This window comes from Varroa destructor, unplaced genomic scaffold, assembly GCF_002443255.2.
Source record: "Varroa destructor unplaced genomic scaffold, Vdes_3.0 BEIS01000006.1, whole genome shotgun sequence".
Classification (NCBI taxonomy): Eukaryota; Metazoa; Arthropoda; class Arachnida; order Mesostigmata; family Varroidae; genus Varroa; species Varroa destructor.
This window is the reverse complement of record NW_019211459.1, coordinates 20445459-20470524: the sequence shown is the minus strand read 5'-3', so window position 1 is coordinate 20470524 and position 25066 is coordinate 20445459. Positions and strand designations below refer to the sequence as shown.

General features: G+C 40.9%; 1 protein-coding gene across 7 annotated transcripts; it reads left to right on the top strand.

Moving 5' to 3' along the window:
- Positions 1-1689: 1689 nt before the first annotated feature.
- On the top strand, positions 1690-24351 carry LOC111253186 (uncharacterized). 7 transcript variants are annotated; one of them, XM_086992246.1, is made up of 16 exons: positions 1690-2083; positions 11257-11346; positions 13465-13522; positions 15622-16003; positions 16157-16286; positions 16529-16689; positions 16924-17053; positions 17231-17341; positions 17800-17951; positions 18264-18378; positions 18512-18714; positions 18868-18985; positions 19372-19594; positions 19943-20087; positions 20955-21065; positions 21322-24351. In XM_086992246.1, exons 4-16 carry the CDS (start codon positions 15666-15668, stop codon positions 21518-21520), a joined length of 2136 nt encoding a protein of 711 aa, XP_086848372.1. In that variant the 5' UTR covers positions 1690-2083; positions 11257-11346; positions 13465-13522; positions 15622-15665; the 3' UTR covers positions 21521-24351. The 7 variants fall into 7 exon arrangements, with proteins under 7 accessions (XP_086848372.1, XP_086848373.1, XP_022667994.1 ...); XM_022812259.2 differs by lacking the exon at positions 1690-2083 and adding an exon at positions 9482-10633 and having other exon boundaries at positions 17878-17951; XM_022812256.2 differs by lacking the exon at positions 1690-2083 and adding an exon at positions 9485-10633.
- The last annotated feature ends 715 nt before the right edge of the window (positions 24352-25066 follow it).

Sequence of the window (25066 nt, the reverse complement as noted above, 5' to 3'; positions counted from 1 at the left end):
CGAAGCAGGAATAGCATTGTATGATTTTTGCTTTAGGATAAGTAGTCGTAAGGACTCTTGGGCGGGTGATATATGTATAGGCGATGACTTTACTGCTTGGCCTTTTTGCGTGTCGGTATATTCAAAGGCCATACAGATGCATTTTATAGACTCTGTGTTGTATTTAGCTTTACTTTAACGTGTATACAAAGTATAGGAGGTCTGTTTATGTGTGTATGTTGAGTATGTTTATTCTGAATACATTGGCTAAATCAAGATAATTATTCGTTCTAGCTTATTATTAGTTAAAGTACTTATTATTAATTATATATATAAACCAGTATATGCCTTGTAAAGCAGCTTACGTGCGTGTATCATAAGGTTCTATTAGTTACAGGTCAAAAAGCACACATCACTAAAATCGAGTCGGAGGCCGATCATCCTTATTCTTAGCGCTTTATGAGGCACAGCAAAAGGCTGTAAATCGAAGCACAGGTCTCAGACAAGCTGAAACGCGCGTGATTTGGGAACCCTGATAGCAGTGTTCTGATCACGTCTGCGCCTCAGCTCTGCTGCAGACTCGCGGATATTTACGGTACTTTGCCAAGACTGTTGAGGTATGCAAATGGGGTTATCCTGGGTTAGCATATGATATCCGAAACAAGATATAACACACAAGGACATATCAGTATATAGAACAGATAAGTCAATATCGAAACAGAGAAAGTTTTCGTTTGTTTATAAACATACAAAATCATGCAAGCTTTTCTTGAAGGCCGTATCAAGCAAGCCCAAATTATGAATAGTAAATTGAGTTTCCCACACGTTCATGGTAATCGTCTTCTATTCACCCAGTAACGTTTTAAGAAAATTCAATCGTAAAACTAAAGAAAAGTTAGAAAACAATATTCAAATCTAAGCTTCTTTAAATCCTATAAAAATAGAAAATGTCCCCTGCGCTAACTAAATAATCTACGGTCATATGAAGTAAGGCAGTCGATACATAAGACAGAGCCCTATTTGTTCGTCTAGAGTATAGCTCAAATATTATGTAAAAGTCACATAGAAGGATGCACATAATCGTGCGTTGTCTACACGACCTTACGGCAGCCCTATTCGATATGCTCTCAAAAACCATCGTAAGCATACTTCAGTCGTATAGTTGTGACACTCCGATAGGAGAAATTTACTTATATTTTGCTTAACAGTTACGTTATTACGGCGAGCAGTATTAAGTAAGACTTATATTAGTATTAAGTAAGAGAATATGCCATCACTCCTTAGTATCATAATTATTTTGGTAAAGTAAATCTACATACAAAAATGTACTCATACATTGAGGTACGAGGCGAAAACTTTTATCCCTTCAAAGCTATTTTACAGTTTGTGCCATTGGGCTTATTTAGCCGCGCATATATGTAAGTTTGCCTTCGCCATAAAAACCATCTACGATGTTGTTTTGAAACAAGCATCCCGTCCAATAGAACACCAGCATATATGCTTCTAATCAGCCAATTAAACTATGCTACGTCTGTAATCGAAAGGTCTCGACCCTTCACGAATTTTCCTGAACCTTCGCTAAATTTACCGATCCTTTCGAACCTTTCTGACTGCTTTAGCCGTTCGTCAGACGGCACTTAGCAGTAACGTGGCCAACACCGGGGCGCGCATTACCTTCGCTTTACAGCGAAACGGATAGCCATGAGCCACCAAAAATTGCCGTTCAGTCTCTGTTCGGCCCGCAATTTTTCCCTGCTAGGTGTCGTCGAACGAATACCGGCTGCCTATGAGTATTTGTGCCAGCATTTTGTTCGTGCTGTCTAAACGCGATCGAAAGCCTGCGGGCATCATTCTTCAACGAGTTCACCAGAGAGACACACTGTCTGTCTAAATGGATGTAAAGACAAAAGGGCCGGATTGGAAGAAAAACTCTGTCTATCTATTTATCTGCTTTGGGAAAGCATTCGAGGGAGAAGCTGACAACGAAGATGGTGACGTTGAATGCATGTGGGGGCCCAACAGTGTGGCTTTTCCTCCCTGTCGATCGAATGAGGAAGACTCTGAGTATTAAGTATGCTCACACGAGAACAGAATGACTCGTATGGTAAGTTACCGCACTTAATAGTACCAGCATAAATTTGAGGAAGATCTTGCACTACTCTTGGAAACACTGGAACTTGGAAAGGAACTGTTTTCAGTAAGCGCTCTTATGAGAATAGTTGAACTTACGCAGTCTCAACTAAGCTGAGTTTCAACTGGCATCTTCCGAGACTAGCTACGAATTACATTAATAACGGCCGCCTATATCCTGTCTAAACAGATTTCAGATAATTTTGACAAAAGCTGTTTTATTGCTTCCAGTAAGCATTTTTAAAGTTTTGTCGGAGAGATAATGCTGTTTACAAAGTTCGATTACTCGCCGTTCCTGGAAATTGCAGTATCTGAAATTTCCGCTGCCATATTTCGGTCATCATACAGCCTTAAGGGTTTTTGGTTAGGTTCTGAAACAGCGATAAGCTTCACAGGCATTTAAAGGAAATCTACACTTCTAATTGGCACAGATACCACGTCTTTGGACGTGTTGGAAATAATGTAATAAAATACAGTATACGAAGCGATTTCTTGTGGTGGTCATAATCGCATGCTATATTTCAGAGGGTTAAATTGTATGTTTACAAACTAGTGTTTAGATGCTTGATCGCCACTGATTATTTTCGACATGCCTGTCTTTAACTTCCAGCTTCCCCTAATCTATTCAAGTACACCATATAATGTTCAATCAGTCATCAAAGAGTGCCATCTAAGTTAGTCACTATCATTGCTAGAGGGAGCTCCCTACAAGGCAAAACCTAAAGCTGGTTTCGGCAGCACTAGCAATTCCTAAAGCTGCTTGTGGGCTTTCCTGCTAACGCGCGCGCTGGGGCTGCGTTACGAGCGAACTCTTTGGTTGTTGGCACCACACTCCTCCGTCCGCTCTCATAAGCTCTTTCGTAAGTTCAGTTCTTCGTGGTAGTCGGCATGTAGAAACTCGGCTAGTAGCCAGATGCCGTGCTCCGACCTACGTTGGTGCTACATATTTGGCCAACTACTTACACTAGCCGATAACGCACAACCAGGCGCGTCCGGTAGGTGTTCGGTGATCGTCGACCCGGGACCTAGTGGACAAACGAGCTCGTATTTTCGTCAATGTATCTAACGGGAACCTGGATGAGTCTCGGGCTATCAGGATCGAACAAGACGGTCTAGTTCGTGTTTTGTTCTGTCAATAAAGATCTGCAGTGGCTCCACCATACGGCTGGGCCAACAATTCAATGAAACAAACTGGCCGCAAGCATCGTATATCAATAGACGTCCACCACACCGTGGATCCGGAGGATTAGGCCACTTGCTGATCTGCGGCGTACGTGGCCGATGGCAACAGCAGTCTTTGTACGTTGTTTGTTGGGAAACTACCTCGGCTGTTCTAGCAACGCACCCACTCATACATGGAGTACGCCTCCGCTCAAGCTGCTGTTACATTTACAACGCCCCCATGACATCGTTAGGACGTAACAGCCACTAGGCCCAAACTTAGTAGATTTCTCGTTACCTCACCCCATGCACGTGGCCTAGTACGATCTGCACCGATTGTAAACTTCATCGTGCACAGTGCATTTCACTGCCTAACGGCCAAACGTTCTTGATGAAGCTGTATTGCAGCCTCGCAATACGAACTCTAGACTTCTGCAAAACTCGCGAGTCCATTCGTTGAATTAGACACATTGCACTCATTAATCTCGCTCGCTAGATATCATATGAACGAGTTTTTGTAGGAGCTAAAAGTGTTTAAGCGTTGTTGTACGTAACGTACCATACGTAAGTTTGAAACCCGTCGTACAACGAGATTTGGATCTTCTAGCACCTGATAGGCCGTTTTATCAGTGATCCTCTTTGACAGATAGAGTCGACACGAGTCACGATTACAGCAGAAGCCCTATTAAGAGTTAACGTATAGTAATAGAGTTTTTGAAATGCGTAAAGGGAGGTAAATTTTGCATTTTTATTTCTACCCCAGATTACCAGCAAATAACTGATTTCAATGGCTTCTTACTATAATCAAATATAATATACGAATTATTCACAAGTCACAGTATCTGTGCATGCTGACAAAGCCCCGAATATTAAAAACAACGATCCCCTGATAGGCTGAGTCTGGAGAATGAAAAAAAAAATAGTTTACCAACAGACCAAAATAAATATACAGCGGTTAAATTAATAAAACGCGAAAGGTCAATCGATTTGGGTAATCTGAGCAAGCATAAACTCAAAATTTATAATCCACCCTGATTCTAATTAGCCTCTGACCAAAAAACCTATAACCCATTGTACCGTTCGGTCAGCGCGCCTTAGCAGCCTCCTGCCCAGTGATATCATTTATCCCTATTTTAGCAAACGCCCGGCAATTAAATAGCAATAGTAACAGTGTAACTGACGGAATTTGCTCTCACTTCTGCCTAGGTATAACCACAGGGTCAGGTTGAAGCCAACATGATACTTCAATGCGATTGTGTAACACGAACAGGCGCAGGTTGATTTTATTATTCTGTTGTGAGATTCGTGTGCTAAGTACTAACTGGCGAATCGGATATCGTTCGGTGAGCTCTCGGTTAAGGTGGCTGACCTTGATCGTTGGGCATTCAACGTTACCCTTCGATATTGAAGCTTCATGGAGTACAGTTATTGTATGAGCACATGCAAACAATGCTCGCATTGTCCTATGAGTACTCGTCATTGATTGAGCCCTTGTCTACCAATAGTAACATGTTCTTTCTGTCGGCCTGCTAACTTACCCAGATTTGCAAATAGGTACTCTTGTTGAACCTTTACTTCTTTACTTATACTTGACACACCCCCATGAAACTTCTACTAGTGGATTAAAAATAACAGTCATAGATAGGCATATTTTGCACTGGGAGCTAGCTGTAACACCTGTGCAGCTGCAATATTTTATGCCAGTAAACGCTTTAGACGTACCAAGAGTAGAAGGAAAGTTGAAATATTTATCTAACGTTTTCGATCGGAGATTAATTTACAGATAATTTGTGTACTTTAAATAAACATATAGATAGACACGTACTTTACGCAGGCTGTTATAGCAGCCCTATAAAATATCGGCTGCCATTTGATTCTGACGAACATTTCATGAAACGATAGGGCATCAGGCTGTTAAGTGAAAATGAAGACAGATTCTAGCGGTCCATAGAAACCTAAACAAAGTAAAGAAACACAGTTTCTTAGAGTACAGACTTGTCAATGGAGGAAGTCAAAGTCATATAGGTAACAGTCGAACGTCTTAACTTGTAAATCAAACTTGAGCTTCCTTGACCAACCAAAAGTTAGTTGTGCGGCTGACATATGGAAATTCTATTATATATAATTTGTTAAAAAAAATATTGTGAGGTCTAAGATCGAGGCATTATATCCAGGTCCAACAAACATCTCTGCAGATTAAGAACCTCGAACGATAACAAGATGGAATTTTCAGTAAAATTTGTTATCCGACTGCTTAGTAACTGTTAACGTAGATATGAGCTGCCCGAATCCTGGAGAATCAAAACTCACTTATCTGTTTCCCTCACGGAACCGTTTTCAGTCATAAATTGGAAAATAGTTGGGTAAAAATGCCGATGGCGGGAAGTGGTGACAACCAGCTCCAGCCTACCTACCGAGCTCTCGAGTGGGTCTGGCCTTCAACAAAACTAACAGGAAACTGTGTAACGTAGTCGAACCTTTAAAACTGATAATTTAGGAGTTAATAGACAACCTAATATCTATTATTAAAACGCCTTAAGCCGCGAATATTATTATTATTAGTGTGACATTCCATCTTCCACATGATAGTTAATAATGAATTTGAAAATTGCGCCGTTCAGATCGAATGGATAGAGTCCTTATTACGGGACTAATATATGTGCGACATAACAATATAAATCACCATAGATTGCTTCAATGAAGCAATGCCTGGAAAATAAGATTTAAACGCGTCCGCCTGAAACACAACGAATACGACCATGTAATTGTACTTTGGAAGCTGGCTAATTTCCGCTACTCTTCAGTCTCGTGCTAAGCTATCTGACTCTTACGAGACGTACAAGACCCATATCTGCATTTGTTAATTCGAACTCCCATATGTATCATTAACATGTGCGTGTCCCTGTGAAAGTATAGCGGTGTCTTGTTTATTTACTAAATCTAGAAATACATGAGAAGGTCTAAATTCAAAACCCGGCCAAGCTCATGGACAACGATACTATCATACAGCTCGGAATAGAGATTGAAGAAAAGCCAGCTCTGTTAGATACTCAATGCGAGTTTCGCAAAGAAAAGTCTGGTCTTTGAGCAATCAATTCGAGTTCTTGATAAAGTGCATCAACAAAAATATGAAGCGTGAAAGATAAAAGAGTTCGTTCTTCTGATTCGTGCAGATGTAACGATTGCTGGACAGTCATAATGAGGCCGCTTGAGGACCTCTCTTTACCTGTACAAGTGCTTATCTCCTTAATATCTTATATATGCAGTGTTCAATCGCGCTACATATGGGCTGTTGTATCCCGGAAACTAATGCTAGCGTGCTGCGTGGAATCTTGCGTATGGTGACACCCTTAACGTGGCGGGCCTACGGCAGGGTGCGAATCTTAGGTTGAGCAAAGGCCCTGTCGAAGTAAAAAGGAAGCTTAGGCAACTTCGACTGGTCCTCGATACAACACTCAGGGTTAACGCACGTGTTGAACATGCAGTGGTGAAGACTATAAAAGCTGCTGTGAAACCTACGAGGTTAATACCCAGACAATGAGGGCGATCGAAAAGTGTAGGACGCCTATTAGCTACTTCACATTGCTCCTACGTTACCATAGTACGCAATAACGAGAGATACGGACTCCTCTGTCCGCACAAAAAGCAGTAGGAATCAGACTAGCCCGAGTGTGTCGCATTGACTCCACAGAGGCCATGCTGTCTAAAATGTCACTATCAAACCTGCCAGCTAGGTGTAGAGCCAAACGTTACCTACAGGAGGAAGCACACCTTATAACAGCACGAAATAGTACACTGCGGAAGTGGCAAAAACAGTAGGCGGGTTCTTGCCCCTTCCCCCTCCCTCGTTGTGCGCCCTCCCATCGACCTGGTGCATATATATGCGTTCTAATGTTGCGCATCGCCACGTGGTATGACCCGCCACACGAAGAACTTACGTACCCTGTAACTAAAGTTCTAACCAGTTTCACATAATATATATAGTGAGATTATCAAAACAAAAATGCATACGTTTACTACGCGTCTGGCTGGCTGAGAAAAGAATATTCTACGCTGCACAGGATTTGGCGCATCTTACTAACTCACACTCTAGCCGACGACCGCAGAAGTCGTAGAGAGCCTGATAAAATATAAAAAGTTATGGGTCGCTAGCGCTTCCCGCGTCACGCGACGAAAAGAGAGGCTAGAATATAAGAGGTGACAACAATTCAGAAAATTCAACGCGGGCCCTGAAGCAGAAGAGGCCTAGACGGTGCTAGACAACAGAGAGGTCAATGTCCTTTTAAATTAATGCAGGCCCAACATTAACCCCTATGACGGATCGCTTGAAAAAATCGGTCCGGGTGAGTCAGGCCGGCACGAACAAATTTCCTAAACTTCCTAACAGACTCTCAATCCGAGCGTAGATACACGATTTGCTTTGTGTTGTAGGGCCAACCTAGTCTTTACATCACTTAACAGCAGGACCTGATGTAAAATTTGGCACCTTTATTTTATAAATGGGGCGAATATGATGTTTAAGTTTATTAAAATGTTTTGAGCTTATGTAAGTCATTAATGCATCTTATTTTTTTCTTAATTCATAAAAATATAAAGAGATTCACAAATTTAGTTCTTATTTTAAGTAATTGTTAAACAAGGCGGTAGCTACCAAATACTAGGCCCTTATTTCGTAAACGTGTCGACTACTAGTAACACACCTACGTGTGTTACGTTGAAGCGTATATTATAACTCAAACAAATACTGTTCGTCGTTGCAATCATTATTGCCGAATCTCTGCGGAAACATTTTTCCTTTTTTCTCTTATATATTTAAGATTTTATATATATATATATATATATATATATATATAAGAGAATCAAACAACACAAATTCAATTATGAACTTTTGACAGGATGACATTTTATCGTCGTACACACAATTGCAGTCTGGACGTATAAATTTTAATGCTTTGCTATAGTAGGTCGGTCGTTTAATAAAAAGTTGTGCTCGTTTTTGTATCTGTGCGGATGATATACCTATTCACGAGGATCTATAAAATTTTCTAAATGAAGAGGTTGATTGGTAAAACAATGGGTCTATTAATCAAATGTAACAAAAATACACTACTGCTAAACTCGATCTTCTTTTACTAGCTTTTTTTTTTTTGTCTTTTTTGTATGATTTTTCGTATGCCATATTTTCTATTGAGTCGCGAGTACTAATCTAACTATTAATGCCAAACGAAAATAATGTATTTCGAGATTACGGGTTCCTTATCACGAATATCTAGTCATTTCTCTTCATTGCTTGAATAGTTACCTTTTGTATACATTTTCGGAAGCTTTGACAAAAGCTTCCTTTCAAGGGTAACACAGAATTTCCGATCTGATCATCGGCATATCGAGTTCTGTCAGAAACTACGATGATCTAAGCAGTTCATAATAGACAGCAGGTTCTTTCGACTGTGACAAACCAAGCAGATCTGAATTCACCTGTCTCACGTATTCAAAATAATGCCGCAAATGTTTGTTCCTGTTCTGTACTGCGCCTAATTAGTAGGTCTATAGGAGAGGGGAAGCGTTTAATTGAGTGTGCATATGTGTAGCTCAACCTATAGCCGGAATAACAGAGTTAATCAGGGGCATATTTGGGTAGCTCTAAAAAAATCTGATGTATTTGATCTGATGCTGAAAGTATTGCGTGACGGGCGTAATTCATTCATGCAGTACGTTAAAAGTTTGAAGTAAGCTAAAATCATTATAGAAGAAGTGTTCAATGTAGAATCTTTACCTAATCAGGAGAAACTAATTAACATGCCATGGAGAACTAACTACGAACGTAACCGTAAGTAAAATTGTAATCGCGGAGGAAAGAAGGGGCAATTCCGCTCGGTTAGCAAGAGCTCATTTTTGACAGTACTTTACAAAGGTCTCTTCGCACTGTCTTAAAGCCCAATACAAAACAATAAACAAATATGCTATATTCAGAACAGCGGAGGCCCGATATCTAGGCCAGCAATGACGGAAAGGTCGCAGAGGGGGCTGGCACTATTTTAGAATGAAAAAAGGTTACTACGTAAGTGCCCCTCCAAAATAGCATTCATGCAACCGATAATCGAACAGGTCTACGATCTCGTTCTGTCGTAGCCAAATAGCAAACACTGCCCCGTCAAGCGAACACCTGGGTTTATTAATTAATTTGAAAAAATAGGCGAATATAAAACGAATGCCCTGCCATTAGGGCAACTTAGTATGCCACTGATACTAAGATGCTTTTTAAACTAAATAGACTTCAGTGGTGAATTCGAATCGAATACTCGAAATCCTAGGAAATAAGTGACGTACACTTATTCATACAAAGGAACCGAAAAATATATATCCACATTTCAAAAGGACGCAAGCTAATTGAAAGGACGGTAATTCGTTATTCAAACTATCGTTGTTGCGGTGAATCCTAGTGCGTGGCAGATCTCGCTTTCGGCCGAGGTCAATGTCCTTACTTCGTGCTTGACCCTGCACTCACCCACCTCTTCACGAACTCCGGATGCTCCCTGCAGCCAATCCGTAGTCAGCCTGACAGGCCGACAGCCGCTACGGCAGTCGCTGGTCCGCGCTCACCAAGCTTCAGGTGCTTGCGCAATCGTTGAAGGGAGTACGCTCTCACCCTCAAGTGCGAAGCATTAAGGAGTGGATACATCAAAACTGGCCATAGTATAACGATTTCACTGAACATAGCAAACAACCGTGGCAAGCCGTAGGCAGTTTGCTTTCTGCTTCATGTCCCAAAAACCATTTTTGCATAGATGCTTAGGTAGCCAGTTAGCGCTTCGCAAAGGACCTAGATGTTATTGCTGATGGTGGCTCAGGACTGTGTTGGCCTAGGAGGCGGTCGCATGATCCAGACTTTATAGAGGTTCTCCCCTCGCTATTGGTCTGTCCCTTTCCCTTCAAGTCACAACATACCCTCCCGGCCAAAGTGAGTGTTCGGCTTGACCCGTCTGTGGCCCTGTTTCCCATTAACTGACTCCCAACATCGATTCCCAGTCAGCAGTCAAGTCAGTGGTTAACTTTTCCTCCACAACGGGATTCGAAACAATTTTGTGTCAACGATATCAAGAAAAATTTGTGCAAGCCCTGTGCTCTTGTGACACTGATAGCGGCGAGTGGGCAAGGTTCGACACCTTGTTGTGTTCCCAATTTAGCAGGAAAATCGTTTTACGTTTTACGCAGAACGCGCCGCGTCGTTTCGTGCAATTCGCCAGGTTCTTCAGTTGAGAACCTGCTCTTTATTTACGACTTTTAGAAAATTGTAACGGCCAGCTGACAACACAGAAGCGGCCTACCTGACGCTCATTCCTACCAACAGTTTTATACGAGTCGCGTAAGTGAAATTAACTGTAATTTCAGAAAGAACTAAATGGGTCGAAGGTTCGAATTTCAGGCGTTGCCAGCTTCAGTGTGTAGTGGCAAAAGGTACGTTCGTAACATTTATCATACAGCCTGTCGTCATTTAGGGGAGATCTGTGATTGAGCCTGGGTACCCTGCAAGCTGCATCGATGTATGTGGGCGTCCATTGTGGAATAGCATAGGAGTTAGTCAGGGTTAGACGGGCAGGGTCGTTGACCCAATCCCGTCGGCGGGCGATTAGTGAGATGAGGCTGAATTGAATAGAGGATCATTATATCTAAGGTAAATGTGAAGCCAAAGCTGTATCTGCTTCGATGAACCAGATCTCTTTCTGGCTATTTAAAAAAAAAGACCGCGATTGTTGATTAACTTGTACACAGCTAAGTATTTCTAAAACATGCTTTCGGACATAAAAACGACGTCAGACATTCACTACTGACAAGCAGATCGCGGCAAAAACATCATTCGTGAAGTAGACGTTTTAGCTTGTTGTTTTTTTTAAACTTACGAAGTTCAACTTATACAGTTAACGTAACTTTTTTTCATGTTGTTTCCGTTTTTCTGCTGCTGTGTATATCCGTGTTTCTCTATAAAAGAGAAAACTGCGCCTTCGACAAGAGCGAAGCTTTAACTTTGCCCGGACATCACTCATATATCTGATGAGTGCAGTTGCGGTCAACCAACACGTGAGTTATTATTACTAATATGAACAATTATTATTATATTATGGGAAAGTAAACGTGTGTAGGGCAAATTTTAGTTTTATTATTATCCAAATCGCTTTTATAGCAACTAGAGCAAACAAATGGTTAGACCGCTTAGTCAAATCGAATATGGATTAATTTTTTCAAAGGGAAGAACAGCTGCCACTATGAAAGTACCTAAAAAGTCCGACGGGGTTTCTGGGCAGTATCTAATGATTTTTTTAGATTCATTTAGTTTTCAACAGGTGCTTCTGTCAAGTATTTGTGTATACATATATATATATATATATATATATATACATTTCTGTAATTCTGTATCGTTTTCTGTTAAATAGCTCATGACGCCTAATCTCCTTCAATTGAAGTTTAGTCGGGCTAGCCAAATGTCGTAAGACTACACGATACAATTATTGTCAACCTCTTCCAAGGTGTCTGACAGTAGAGTGCAAAGATCAGCTTTTAATATTCTAGTAATTTCCACCCATAGATTTCTTTCCTTTCGAATAGGTCAGGCTTGAATACGCGTGCTGCACGAAAGCATGTTCTATGCATGCCGATGTGTATAGCTGCTTGTGAAGGCTTCTGTATTTGACACTATAAGAGGCTCTTCAATAAAACCTGCTAATAATCTAGGTTAGGTTATAAAATGATAGCTAGCGTCGTAGCGGTTGCCACTTGCTGGCTAACTACAATGTCCCAGGACTTCGCGAAGACTTAGATATTTTTCTTATAACCTTTGTAGACGCCCACACATTTCATAGGCCGACCCTATTTTCACCCATTTAACGAAGCTGTTCTTTCTATGCGATCTACATAATCAATCTTTCGACATAATTGGTATTTATTCTGTGGCACTTTCCGAACATCGATATGGTCCATTAATCAGGTGCTTCGATTTCAGGCTCTCCATGTTTGCGAATTTGGCCCTAACCCAATATGAACTGATGCCATACATAAGGCCCGTCTTGCTGTTGTTTGAACAATTAATTTTATAGCATGGTTTTGAGCAAAAATGCTGCCGTTCCACTCAGTTGCCATCATCAGTCCTGCGAGACCAACAATTATCTAGCATCTGCGTATGTGTGCCTATAGATGCAACGATGATTCGCGCTTTGCATAAGAGCGTATAGGCTTTCGCTCGCCCAGTTTACCGAGCCAGTAGCTGGTTAAAGTGAAAAATAGGAACTTAACTTAGCGACGAGCGATATGGCACCACACCTCAGTTAGTTCTGGGTCACCGGGTAAGTTACTGGGTCGACGCCAACTTAGGTCCCATTTCATATGCTTGCTATATTGTGTCTATGTTACGGCCCGCTAGCGAACGGCGAATAGCGACCGTTGGTCACCATGATTCCCTCTCCCTCGTGCGCAACTTTACCGCCATCTGGATCAAATGGGGCTCCAGCTCCCGCGCGCCACAGGCCCAGTCTATACCGACACAAGTAAAGCTACCGCTATTCAAAGCTAAGGAGCAACGTTAAACACAAGAGCCATCAGCATCAAAAGCACATAGGGGCAAATGGAGCTAGCAGTTTTCCGATTGAAATTAGCGGCGAATTCGTTCGGTGAACGATAAGCCAGGAACTGTTGCACGGGTTTTGGTTTTATATAGCGTAATTTTAGTGTTATTTGGAACGATGTCTTCGATGGTGACAGTAGCAATAAAGTATTTACATATTCTGCAAACTAGTTAAACAAGGCTTTTTCTCATCGCTGATTTGAGGAAGTGGGGGTACGCCTAAGTTCAGGCAAACGCAAGAAAATGTTAAGCATGATGATAAAAAACTGAAAAATACAATGAGATGTTTTGCTGATTGGCTTACCATTGCGTGTTTTCTGTCCCGTTTTAGATGAATCTGATTTTATATATCCGCACGTGGGACACTTCCAAGATCGAAACAATATTTACATAATGCCTTCGTTGACATTAAACATATTGTTATTATTCCAACATATTGATGTAAAAACAACTTTATCCTCCCGAATATACAATTTAACTTCGTCCAATCCATCGTTCAAATAACTTGTTTCGTTTCACTTAAATACAGAAAGAATTAGGACAATAATTAAGCAGTGCAATTTTTTTGCTTTGAACTTCAGGACGTTTCGATCGAAGTCAGATAGGGCCTACCAGGTTATTTTCATCATCATTCATCCTGTAAGTTCAAATAGATACTGGATTCACAAAGTTAAAGCTGCTATCCTCTAGCGAATATGTGATACGCTACGGAATTCTATTAGGCAATACATAATATATGGCATCTCCCAGATATTTCAGGAAATTAGTTAGCTGTCGTACATCCATATTTGATCCGGTTACTTCAATAATATTTCAACAAAAAATTACAGAAACCTAGACGATGCTAGGATACTACTACAGAATACTAACCGAAAAACGTGAATCTGGCTTAAACCCGTGGCCATAATATGAGCGTCGTAGCAGACAAGCAGGCTTGCAGCGTGTTTGCATTTCATACGTAGCAAAAATAGTCTCGCTCAATGACATAAGTTATGCATTTTCCTAGGGGTGATTTTAAAAAATGTTAATAATTACGGACCTAGTAAACGTCAGCTAACTGCAAAAAAACTAATTCAGGCCAAGCGTAATTTAGACGTTTCAATGAATACACTGGGAAGTGTATTGCCTCTTACTCGATATCAGTACCTCACTATTTGTTATTATCTATGTGAGGATCATATTTTTCTAGTTAATATGAAGAAAATGAACTATTTTTTTTTAGTTTTACGCTATAAAAGCGATCTAGTGATACAATATTATAGATAATTCACACGGTACTTCGTTGTCTCTATGTAGCTGTTCAGGTATTTTTTAATAGTTTATGGTATTTTATTCCTATTTAGTAGCCTTTCATGAAATCTTGAGTTTATTTTCTGCTAAAAAAACAAAGTGGCACGCACGTTGCTGATAAGATAACGGCTATCCACTGCCATCCTGCGATTGCTTTGCCTGTCGATAGTCATCAATGAAAATTTCTGCGTGATGTCCTTTTTGCTTTGGTGTGTCACTATCTTGCCAGAGCCGGCCACTGACCTCGACACGTCATGCGGTTGCGGGTGGAGTAAAGAGTATCTGTCCCACTTACTGAAGTTGGTGATGGTTGGAGAGCTCCAACGACGAACACCTCGGCGCTCTGTTTTTGAACATTTACTCCAGTGCTGTGTTTCCACCTGGCTGGCAACAATTATGGGCAGCAATAAGGCAGACCGTTACCTGACTCGTTCTATATTCATGATAGTTTCAATTTAGCAATAAAAAAGTCAATTTACCCAACCTTATAGGTTGTACAGGTGTGCCGCTAAAGCATAGCGCGCGACGCTCCAGTACCTAGCTACGTCCAATATGAATATTCAGATAAATTATAAATGTATGAGTAAAACGATACAGATCCAAGAGTATAACGAAAAAGAACCCTTCAGTAACTTTGTTGTCCAACAAAGCATTGGTTAGTGAGCTGAAGAGCAATAAGGGATCGTAACATGTTAGCATTCATAACTAAATTAGATTTATATAATATTTTAGATATATAACTCAATGTTGCTAGGTCAGTGGCTCAACCATCTGCTTTTCTCAAGCCATCCATGCATACCTATCGGCCAAGTAATACAGATTCCACCTGGTAACTACAGTTGAATCGTTGAACTGGAGTGTCGGATAATTAAAAAACTGTTCGTCAATCAATCGATTTTTCTTCGATATCGATCGTTGCCTATGCTTATCCATCAAGGTTCTTATATGCTTAAATAAATCAATTAAACTCTACGTGGGTTTGTGAGGATCAATTATGTAGTGTTTGGGCATGTTGACTTGCTAATATGAGTTTTTGCTAGCACTAATTCAAAATACAGTCCGTATAGTCCTGTACGTTGGGTACCAGAATCCCTGTCGGACTCCCATGTGATTGATTAGCCCGGGTCGAGTTCAAGGCTGCAGTTACTTTGTCTGAACAGTATCTTTTACATTTGGAAATATCTTTAGCCAAGTAAACAGTGATCAGAAAGTTCAGAAGTGAAACAAATCGCTGGTACTCTAATATACCATCCATAAGAGAACGGGAGCAGTACTTCGACGCTGGAAAGTTGCTATATGTCAAATAGGTTTGACCCGTATGTCGCCTGAGTGCGAAAATTTTTAAACGTCAGTAGATTCAATTTGTGCTCCTTTGGGCTACATAACATGTTAGATGACAACAAAGTTACTCAACTATTGTATCATTCTGCCTCTTCGTTGATGTCCAGTGTCGTTCAGCTTGCCCAGCTCAAACTGCCGTTCCGGGAGAATCATGATTTCAATAGCGTCAATCTTGACGCCCTCATCACCGCAGGGGGCACTCAATGGGGCATCTTCGTCAACAAGTCCAGCTGCAGCGACCATAACCTCTATCACGAACTCGAACCGAACGGGGTCAGTCATAACCATCAATTCTAATGCCGTCACCCATGTTAGTCAGTTAAGATCCCCATCATTGGCGACTCCAAGTTGTTCAACCATATCTGGTCACTCAAGCGGGCCTTCAACAAGCTCGTCCAGCAAATCTTCATCTTCCACTTCACTTACGAACTTCGGCTCATCTGGATCTGTTAACCAACGTCTCAACAGCAATGACGCCATCAATAAAAGGTAAGCCGGCCTGTGCATGCCTGCCAAATTAGCCTTAATCTAGTAAATGATTTTTGTCACAGCGGCATAATTATTATCAACAGGTGGCTAACTATTTCGACATTGCCCTATGCCTTTTTGGCTATGCATAATCTCTGTTATACGCGAAAATAGATACTCAGGCAATCTGGAACTATACAACGACGCAGCATCGATGAGCCCTAGCGAGTCTGCCATCAGCGACTTTAAAACGTCAAATTTAACTCAGCAACTTGATTCGGATCATCTCGCCGTATGCTTCAAGGTAATACCTCACTAGGTAAAGTATGACTCTCGCGCTTTTAACGGGTTCTACTCACTGCTTCGCTAATATTTGTAAATCCTTTTGAGAATGATATGTTAAATATTAGACACGTCTCGCTGCCGATCGAATCGCACTATGTACCATTGATAATGCGGGTTAGGATCACGCACCCCTCTAAAAATTGCTCCTTTTTTTGTACTTTATTCGCGCTCGATTGCTTCTACTGTCGGTTCCGCCCCCAGGCGATGAACGCAATGCGTTACAGCGGTCAGCTCTGTGACGTCGTTTTAAAGACGGATTCGCCCTTCGGCACACAGCAGTTGCCTGCCCATCGTCTCGTGCTCGCTGCCTCTTCCGCGTATTTTTTTGCGATGTTCAATGGAGAACTCGCCGAACGTAATCGGTAAGTAGCGACAAGAACTTTGACATGATTATTATTGCATCAATTAAATATACGACTAACTCTTAAGAATCTACCAATGAAATGTTAATTTAATAGAAACATTAAATAGAGTTTACCAACTGATGAAGGAACACTTCACTTATGAGCAAACTATACAAAGCCTGTCGCTTTTTAAGGCCCTTATTAGACCACTTGTCGTTAACGTAGCGGCGTATGTAAAACGTATCGTTTAAGGTCGGAGGTGACTCTCCACAGCGTGGACGCACTCGCCTTAAAGCTAATCGTTGATTTCTGCTATACCGGCGAAATTATCATCAATCAAAGTAACGTCCAGCATCTACTACCTGCCTCGAATTTTCTTCAGGTATCAACCAACAGACGGCCAGTGTGTGCAACACGTTTATCTTATCTACAACTGGACAGCATAAAAGACATCGTATCATTTACAGCGAGTAGTTTTTTGTATGATGTAAACATTTTTGGCCTTTTAATTACATTGCACGATCATACCGCATTGCACGCTTCGTCACCTGTGATTCAGATTGAGACCGTACGTGAGGCGTGCTGCAAGTTTCTGTTATCCCAACTCGAGCCGTCCAACTGTCTTGGTATCAGATCGTTTGCCGATGCGAACTGTTGCGTCGATCTGCAGGTGAGCCGGAACGACACACCACCGAACTGGAAACATCCAGCCTTTAGTCTGACTATATATTTTCAGGCAGAAACGTTTCACAGAGACATTTCCAAATCGCTTGGGTGCCCTTCTGCCCCGTACTAGCGTAAGTTGCCATGTTTGATACTGGATGGATATTATATAGTAGTGGTCGTACAAATCGTAACGCAATATGATGGCACGCTCGGCAGAGATGCGCGGGGCCATGATTCTGATATTATGCCTTTTCCGTCTGTGACTGCATTCTATGCTTTTTATGTACTATAGATTGCTAGGTATCAAAAGGTGAGCTTTATAGAACTCGATGTTTGTATTTGAACATTTTCCAACAAAGCAAACATTTTTCATATGTAGATGATAAAAGAGAGCGGATGGTTAGCTAAATAAAAACGTCTGAGTGTATTAGATGCAAATCCCAACCCGCATTTCCTTCCCAGGGACAGTCGCATCGGTTTGCGTTGCACAACTTCCATAACGTTTCTTTGACTGAAGAGTTCCTATTGCTTGATATTCAGCACGTCGAAGACCTCGTTTCGAGCAGCGAACTTAATGTCCCGGCTGAAGAATGTGTATACAAGGCTATTATGAGGTATGAAGTAACCATGGTATTATACGACGCTGGTCCAGGGCACTTTGAACGGGTGTGGTTCCTTCTTAGCCTAGATTTGATTTCCGAGAGTACCTGTGCTTCTGCCCTTCTAGAGAATATAACGTGTACCAAATGATGGCCACATTTAGCTTTTAGCTTCATACAGAATGTCAACTTTATCTTTTATGAGTGTATTGGCACATTCGGCTCCTCTGAATTGGTAACGTAAATTCTTGCCGTGATAAATAATATGAATGCATCTGATCCCATAGCCCTTAACTAAATGTAAAATCTAAATGAATTTGTCGACAGATGGGTTAAACACGAACCTGGTCGCGAAAAACATTTGGAGCGTTTACTGAGACATTGTCGTCTGCCGCTTGTAGACAGGCATTTTCTTCTATCTGATGTCTCTGAAGAGCCTTTGGTGAGTGTTTATCCGTTTGCCATTTCTTTGTTGCGCACTAAAAGTACATCAGTAATCTTCTTTGAATCCGGCCCGTCCATATGAACACGCGGAACGATAACTTTAATAAAATCTCGTTGTGTCATTCTGTCAGGTCCAGCACAGTGAAGCCAGTAAGGACCTCATCATGGAAGCAATGAAGTATCACCTTGTGCCTGAGAAACGATCGTCCATGACATCGATCAGAACAACTTTACGACGGCCGGAAGGTCTCCGGCCTTATCTGTTTGCAGTCGGAGGAGGTTCACTCTTTGCTATACACAGCGATTGTGAATATTATAATCCTCGAACAGACCGGTGAGGCTGAACTAAATATATTGCATCTAACTAGGATGGGTCTTTTATGTTTCTCTAGTATGACATTACCAATTGTCCACATAGCAATGGAACATTCAGCTATAGATTCATATACAGATGATTTTTTTATAAACTGTTTTTCGTAATATAAAGATGGTTACATTTTGCTCCGACGATGCATCGACGATCCCGAGCGGGTGTCGCCTCACTCAATCGTCTCTTATACGCCATTGGTGGCTTTGACGGCATCAAGGATTTGTCTTCAGCTGAGGTACGTTCATATGGCTGTCGTTTTTATCCCAGCATGGTATACCAATAGAGCCCTTTTGAGATAGTCGCTTAGACCTACTTCTAGAAACTGTTGACATGATGTGTTGAGAGCAAATTGTAAAAAATAACGCATTTCTTGGCGTTTTAGATACTACACTTCACCCCAATTAGGTATTTCTCTAGGCAATTCATAGTAGGTAGTTCATAATAGAGTCCGAACGCTTTTGTGCGCATTGCCAGACAAAGGAAGCACCTTTCGCTGTAGTATAGCCGTCTTTCAATTGAAGGTTTTTCTATGAAGTATTTTTCTATGATGTAAGCAGTAATTACTGGAAATATGCTCCTATTTTGCCTGAGTTACTTAGGCTCGTTTTTCTCCGTGGCTAGGTATACAACCCGCAAACAAACGCATGGTCTCTAATCAGCCCTCTCGGAACGCGACGCTCATGCCTGGGTGTAGCAGCTCTCAACGGTCTGTTGTACATAGCTGGTGGCTATGACGGATGCTCCTGTCTCAGTTCTGTTGAACAATTTGACCCACTTGTTGGCACGTGGTCATCTCTCGTTGGAATGGATAGCCGACGCCGTTACTGCCGCCTCACCGTCTTAGGTAACGTGATTGTTGCCCGAAGTGATTCGCTCTCGTTTCTTTGCTCCGCATATACAAACAGCCACTGCTATTTGTGGGAACGTATAATGAAACGATAAAGGAAATTCCGGAAAGAAAAAAAAAAACTAGCAAACATATTTCAATATCATACTTTCTAAGAAAATACCAAAACTTTCTTTTTTGGTTTTTCGGAGTATTTCTTGGATCGAAGTTATACAGGAACTTTTTTTCAACTTTTGACGACATCTAAAGTTTTTGTATCCATTTGGTTATTCGTTGGACCCCTGATATTAAAGAGAAAGTAACTAATCATAACAACAAGTTAAATCCACGCTTGAACTAACGCAGACGGCTGCCTATACGCGGTTGGTGGACACGACGGCGCAAACTACCAATCCTCTGTCGAAAGACTGGATCCGAGGGAGGGCCGTTGGCGCCTTATGCCAGCGATGAGTTCTCGGCGAACTTCATGCGGAGCGGCTAGTCTCGACAGGTTGGTATTATCAAAAAATGAACGACGAAGTTGCCCTTCCTGGGCTATTTTTTCCAAAGGACATTCTACGGATAAGCACTGCAGGTACCATACTCATGCATTTATCATAGAGCATTTCTTCACACATAATGCTACTAGCTATGGCGTTGGCTTGCCCCCTTTTTCCGGCTTCTTTTGTTTCCCCTAGCAAAACAAAGCACGAAAATATCGATAGAAACAAACATCACACCGGTATTGTCATAGGAAACAGGAAAACCTTTGCAATGGGTTAGTGATGATACATGTGAGGGGTACGTATGCTTGACATAGAGAGTAGGTCTCATATATATATATATATATATATGTGTCATGCTGGTCTGGAGTGGAGAGTTAGTCGCTCCCTTAATTTCCGGTTCCGGACATTAAACCAGAAATATTTTCGTTCAGTTTTTAAGACGATCTTTGTGGCTGAGAAGCCAAAACGCGCGATGGGATTACGCTTCTGTCGAACTCTTGAGCCGATAAATTTGACATTGGCACGTATATAACAATGATGTACTTTTTAGCAAAGATATAATAATAATAGCAGTAAGATTTCGTTAATTAAGAAGAGCATGTGGAGAGTAGTACAAATTGCCATATCGAAATACATATGCGGGAGAGGTAATGAAAATTTTTCTAAATTCTAGAGAGTAACTGTGCCTCTTTACATTAGACAAAGGGGCACCTTTGCTATTTACGAGTATATTTAAATAAGCATGTAGAAATTTTAGCTAATTTGTTACTATGTCGTAAGTGCATCTGTGTTGTTTATAGCAGCGAGCAAATAATTCACTCACGGGCCATAATAATAACAACAAACAAAATAAAATCTGTTGTTTGGTGTAGGGCACTTTACGCTGTTGGAGGAAATGATGCATCGCTCTGTATGAATAGTTGTGAAAAATTTGACATCGTGGCAAACGCCTGGACCAACGTAGCGAATATGCATTGCCGCAGGTTTGTTCATCTGGTCGAATATGATTTCCAAACAATGGGAGAATCCCCCCTAAAAAAAGATCGCCGGGAACTGACCGTATTCGTACTTGAACTTACTATTATACCTTATTGCTCGATTCTCCTCTCATTAAAAAAAATACATATAATTTACCTCAGCGAACCGATTTAGCCATGAATAAACTTGTTTACAATTTGGTCATCCGAAAGGTCAACTTAATAGGCCAATTCATGGATTGTGAATTGAATCCAATTTCAGAACAACTCACGAAGTAGTTCAGGCTGACGGGGTACTATTTGCTGTCGGCGGAAATGACGGCACTTCGAGTTTGAACTCAGTGGAAATGTACGACGCTCGCGAAAACAGCTGGACGCAACTGGGAGCCATGCAATTACGTCGCAGTAGTATCGGGGCTGCCGTAATCGACTGCCCCCAGCTTGAGTCGCTCGCTTTTTAATAAAACGAACGAGACGAATCATTCACGTTAAACGCTAATCATAAACATTAAACATTAGCGAGTAACAATAGCGGGCCGTAATAACTAGTCGGCATAGTAGAGCAAAACTATAAAACAGGATTATAGATCCATATCGATCGATATTGAGCATACATAGAAAAACAGATGGGGAATTCGACATATAAAATACTATGGTGGTATATTTATCAATCAACCAAATTGACCTTTGGATGTAAGGCCACCTTCTAGTGTACGTGCGATCAAAAGATCGATGACACTGAGATATTCCGACACCAGTCGAAAATATGTAGTATCGAATTGTTAAAATGATTTCTTGGATATTCTTTGATCTGAAAAATCGGTTATCTATGGGGTATTGATGGGGTATATGGATTAGATTTCCATGACCTTTAAGCAGTGACACCTTTGTCCTATTACGTCGACTGAATTGAGGGTGCGCTATTACAATTGAGACTCTAAAGAAATTTACTTACCAGTTCATTTCGGAAAATTAGCTCTAGTCAAAGAGGGATGCAATATAGAATAGCAGAGCGTTGGTCACTATCTTTACGCTTAGCTAAACTGCTTGTAGCAAACACGCAATTTCATTGGCCGTATTTAAGTTCTTAGAGAATCATGCTTATTTTGACACTCCAATAGGACTACTAGAAAATTAGCAACTACAGGGCACGTCAACGATCAAAATCAGGAGATAACAGTAGGTCATTTTTAGCTGAAAGATGATTTTTCTTATGAGTCAGTCTAGCAACCGAATGCACCAGAGATTGCAGCCAGTTTGGTAGAAGCCACCATAATGGCTAATACTAAAGAGCTATCTATCTGGGTCACCGTTAATGCTGTTTTATCTAGGCGCTATGAGGGGAAAAGGAGCCTCGTAAATGATGTATGTATGTCTTAATGTAGTTTTTGTTTGAGCCAAGGCCAGAACTCGTTTAGAGATCTGAGCTCAATGCAGAGGGCGGACGTCGCAGTGCCGTCGATCTGAGGTTTGCGCCTCAAAAATTTCTGTATGAACGGTGAGTGCATGGATAGCACAATTCGGCGTGTATGGATGTTTTATTTAATGTTCAATTGACTTCGTACAACCGAAAATAGTATTTAAATGGACAGTGTGATTTCTGTCAGCTGGATGCACGACGCGTTCGATTGGACCCTGTTGAATTTGTGGAACCCTGTTGAAATTAATGCTGATTATATAACGACGTGCAAAAGTTCTACGTAACACAGGTATAGTCGGATAATAGTATTATGTTTTTCATACAAACAACAAAAATATCATAGCCCCGGATGTATGGCATGTTGTAAAAATATTATATGTCATAACGGAGAGTAGGCGTCCTGTAAAAAAATCTGTTACATTCATACATATAATAGACGTTCTCAAACTATATTATAGGTTTAAGCGTACGTGTATCTCTGCCCAAGCCATCTATAATGAGGGAAAGCCAGTGTGCAGGACACTGGCGACAATATACAAAGCTGTGCTTATTTAAAGTGCAACATCCTAACAATAGTTATATAGCAATAATAATATTCATAATATCTAGGACAAAAAAATATACTGCTGTGGAATAGAGAAGCAGCTGGGGTACCGCTTGGAAACATACTTGAATGGAATAATATATATAATGAAACAGCGGAAAAGCTGAAGGATTCATGTCGTCAGTGTAAACGCATTAGCAAATTTCGATGCGCCATGTATTATTGAGCCACGTTTGAAAGGGTTGCAGCCAAGAAGCGTCTTCTACAATGCAGAATAACGGCACACAGCGACAGAATTATACACATGAGCCATGCTTAACAAGGCTCTACAGCACATACGAATAAGTGTACGTTCTACACACAAAAATTACTATATAAAAAAAAAAAAAATTGATGGACCCTACATCGCGAAACGCTGTTCAGTATTCGGCGCAGTAAGGCAAACTCATGTTTATGTTGTGGTAAATGCTAAACGGAAATTTGCCCACTCGACAAGATGAGAATCTCCAATGGAAAAACGCCCTGAACAACGTGAACGCTTCTGGCATAGTTTAGCGCCCAGCTTTCTTTTCCATTCATTTTAGATAGGTTCATATCTATTGTTACAATGCTACATATTCGGTACGTATTCTACGAGAGTGAAAAGTAAACACGCTTGAGTACGTTTGCTCATCTGAAGTTCACCATCTATATCATAAGCGTGTTTTTAGCTTCTGTTCTTCGGTACGTCGTGTCCTCCAGCAACGATTTATCTGAAATTACCGCAAAGTGAAATTGAACCGGGAACAAACGTCACTTAATCGTCCTCCTTCAATGGGGAGGTTCTCGGTACAAATACCCCTTCGCATATCGGTATGTCGCTTAGTATGAGTCAGAAATCAGACTAATATAATAGTTTTGCATTGCTACCCTCAATGACGCAGGTCAGCTTCACAGCTGGAAAAGATATGTTTAGCTAATAATAGGGGTTGAAGATGTAGTCTCAATGAAACGGCACCCCACCGAACATATGAACAAAATACGATCGCTTAGCCGACCGCGGCCCCATATACACATAAAAAAACAGTACCTTCTCTTATGCGACTGCAATGCTCGTGTGCGTATGTATATACACGATGTGTATGAATATTGAGTAAGAGATATGAAATTATTACCGATACAAGCAGAGCAGTCCTAGGATGCACCAATCGTTTACAGGAAGAACGAGCGAAATAGCAGTAGGACAATGGTAATCGATTTATCAGGAACATCTGTGATATACGATTGAGTAACATAAGATGTCCTATCAAATAAATGCATTGTTTCCCGTGAATCGGCATCACTATCCATCGAACTTGTTATTATTTTCTAATACTTTGGATATTTATTAAAGGTTCTAATTAACGTAACTGTGTTTGGACGTATTAGGGAATATGTTATTTCATTTTGCTTCTATTGTCGAGTTCGTTTTCTTCTTTATCGTTCTACCTAGACACGCTCTGTTTGTCATTTTACGTATCTGTCTACTGTTTCGGAATGCATACAATTGTATAGAACTATTTTAAGTGTAACAAAAAAGAAAAAATAAATAAAAAAAATGACCAAATTGTATTCCATTGGATCGGATACGATTCTGAGAATGGATCCACAAACATCTGTCGATGTAGTCTACAAAGAAAGCGGCCAAATGCGAGTGGCCTATTTATGGCGCACTCGTTTGCTATCATATGTACAAGACAGTGTGGTTTTTTCTGATGAAAATAGCGAAATTGCCAATACAGTAGATTTAAGATTGCTCGTACCTCTGGCTTTTGCCTCTCAGCATCGGTCAGGGGAATTCAGCAATGGGTGTCCCTTTGTAAACTCAGCTTTATTATCATGAATATAATTGTTAATTGGTTCGTTGTTATAGCATGCCATCGATCGAATCCTGCAATAGGCAAATTTGTGTGAGGTCGTTGTGTGCATATATGCACAAATCGAGACTGATGTACCTACATAAGCTGCACGTAGATATATATGACGAAGGCGTAAAATAACGTAGTGAAAAAGGTCACTGGCCCC

Coding starts and splice junctions, on each gene's coding strand:
- LOC111253186 (XM_086992247.1), top strand. CDS start 15,666: ATGATTTCAATAGCGTCAATCTTGACGCCCTCATCACCGCAGGGGGCA. Junction 16,004..16,156: donor AATGACGCCATCAATAAAAG/GTAAGCCGGCCT, acceptor ACGCGAAAATAG/ATACTCAGGCAATCTGGAAC. Junction 16,690..16,923: donor GAACTCGCCGAACGTAATCG/GTAAGTAGCGAC, acceptor GTATCGTTTAAG/GTCGGAGGTGACTCTCCACA.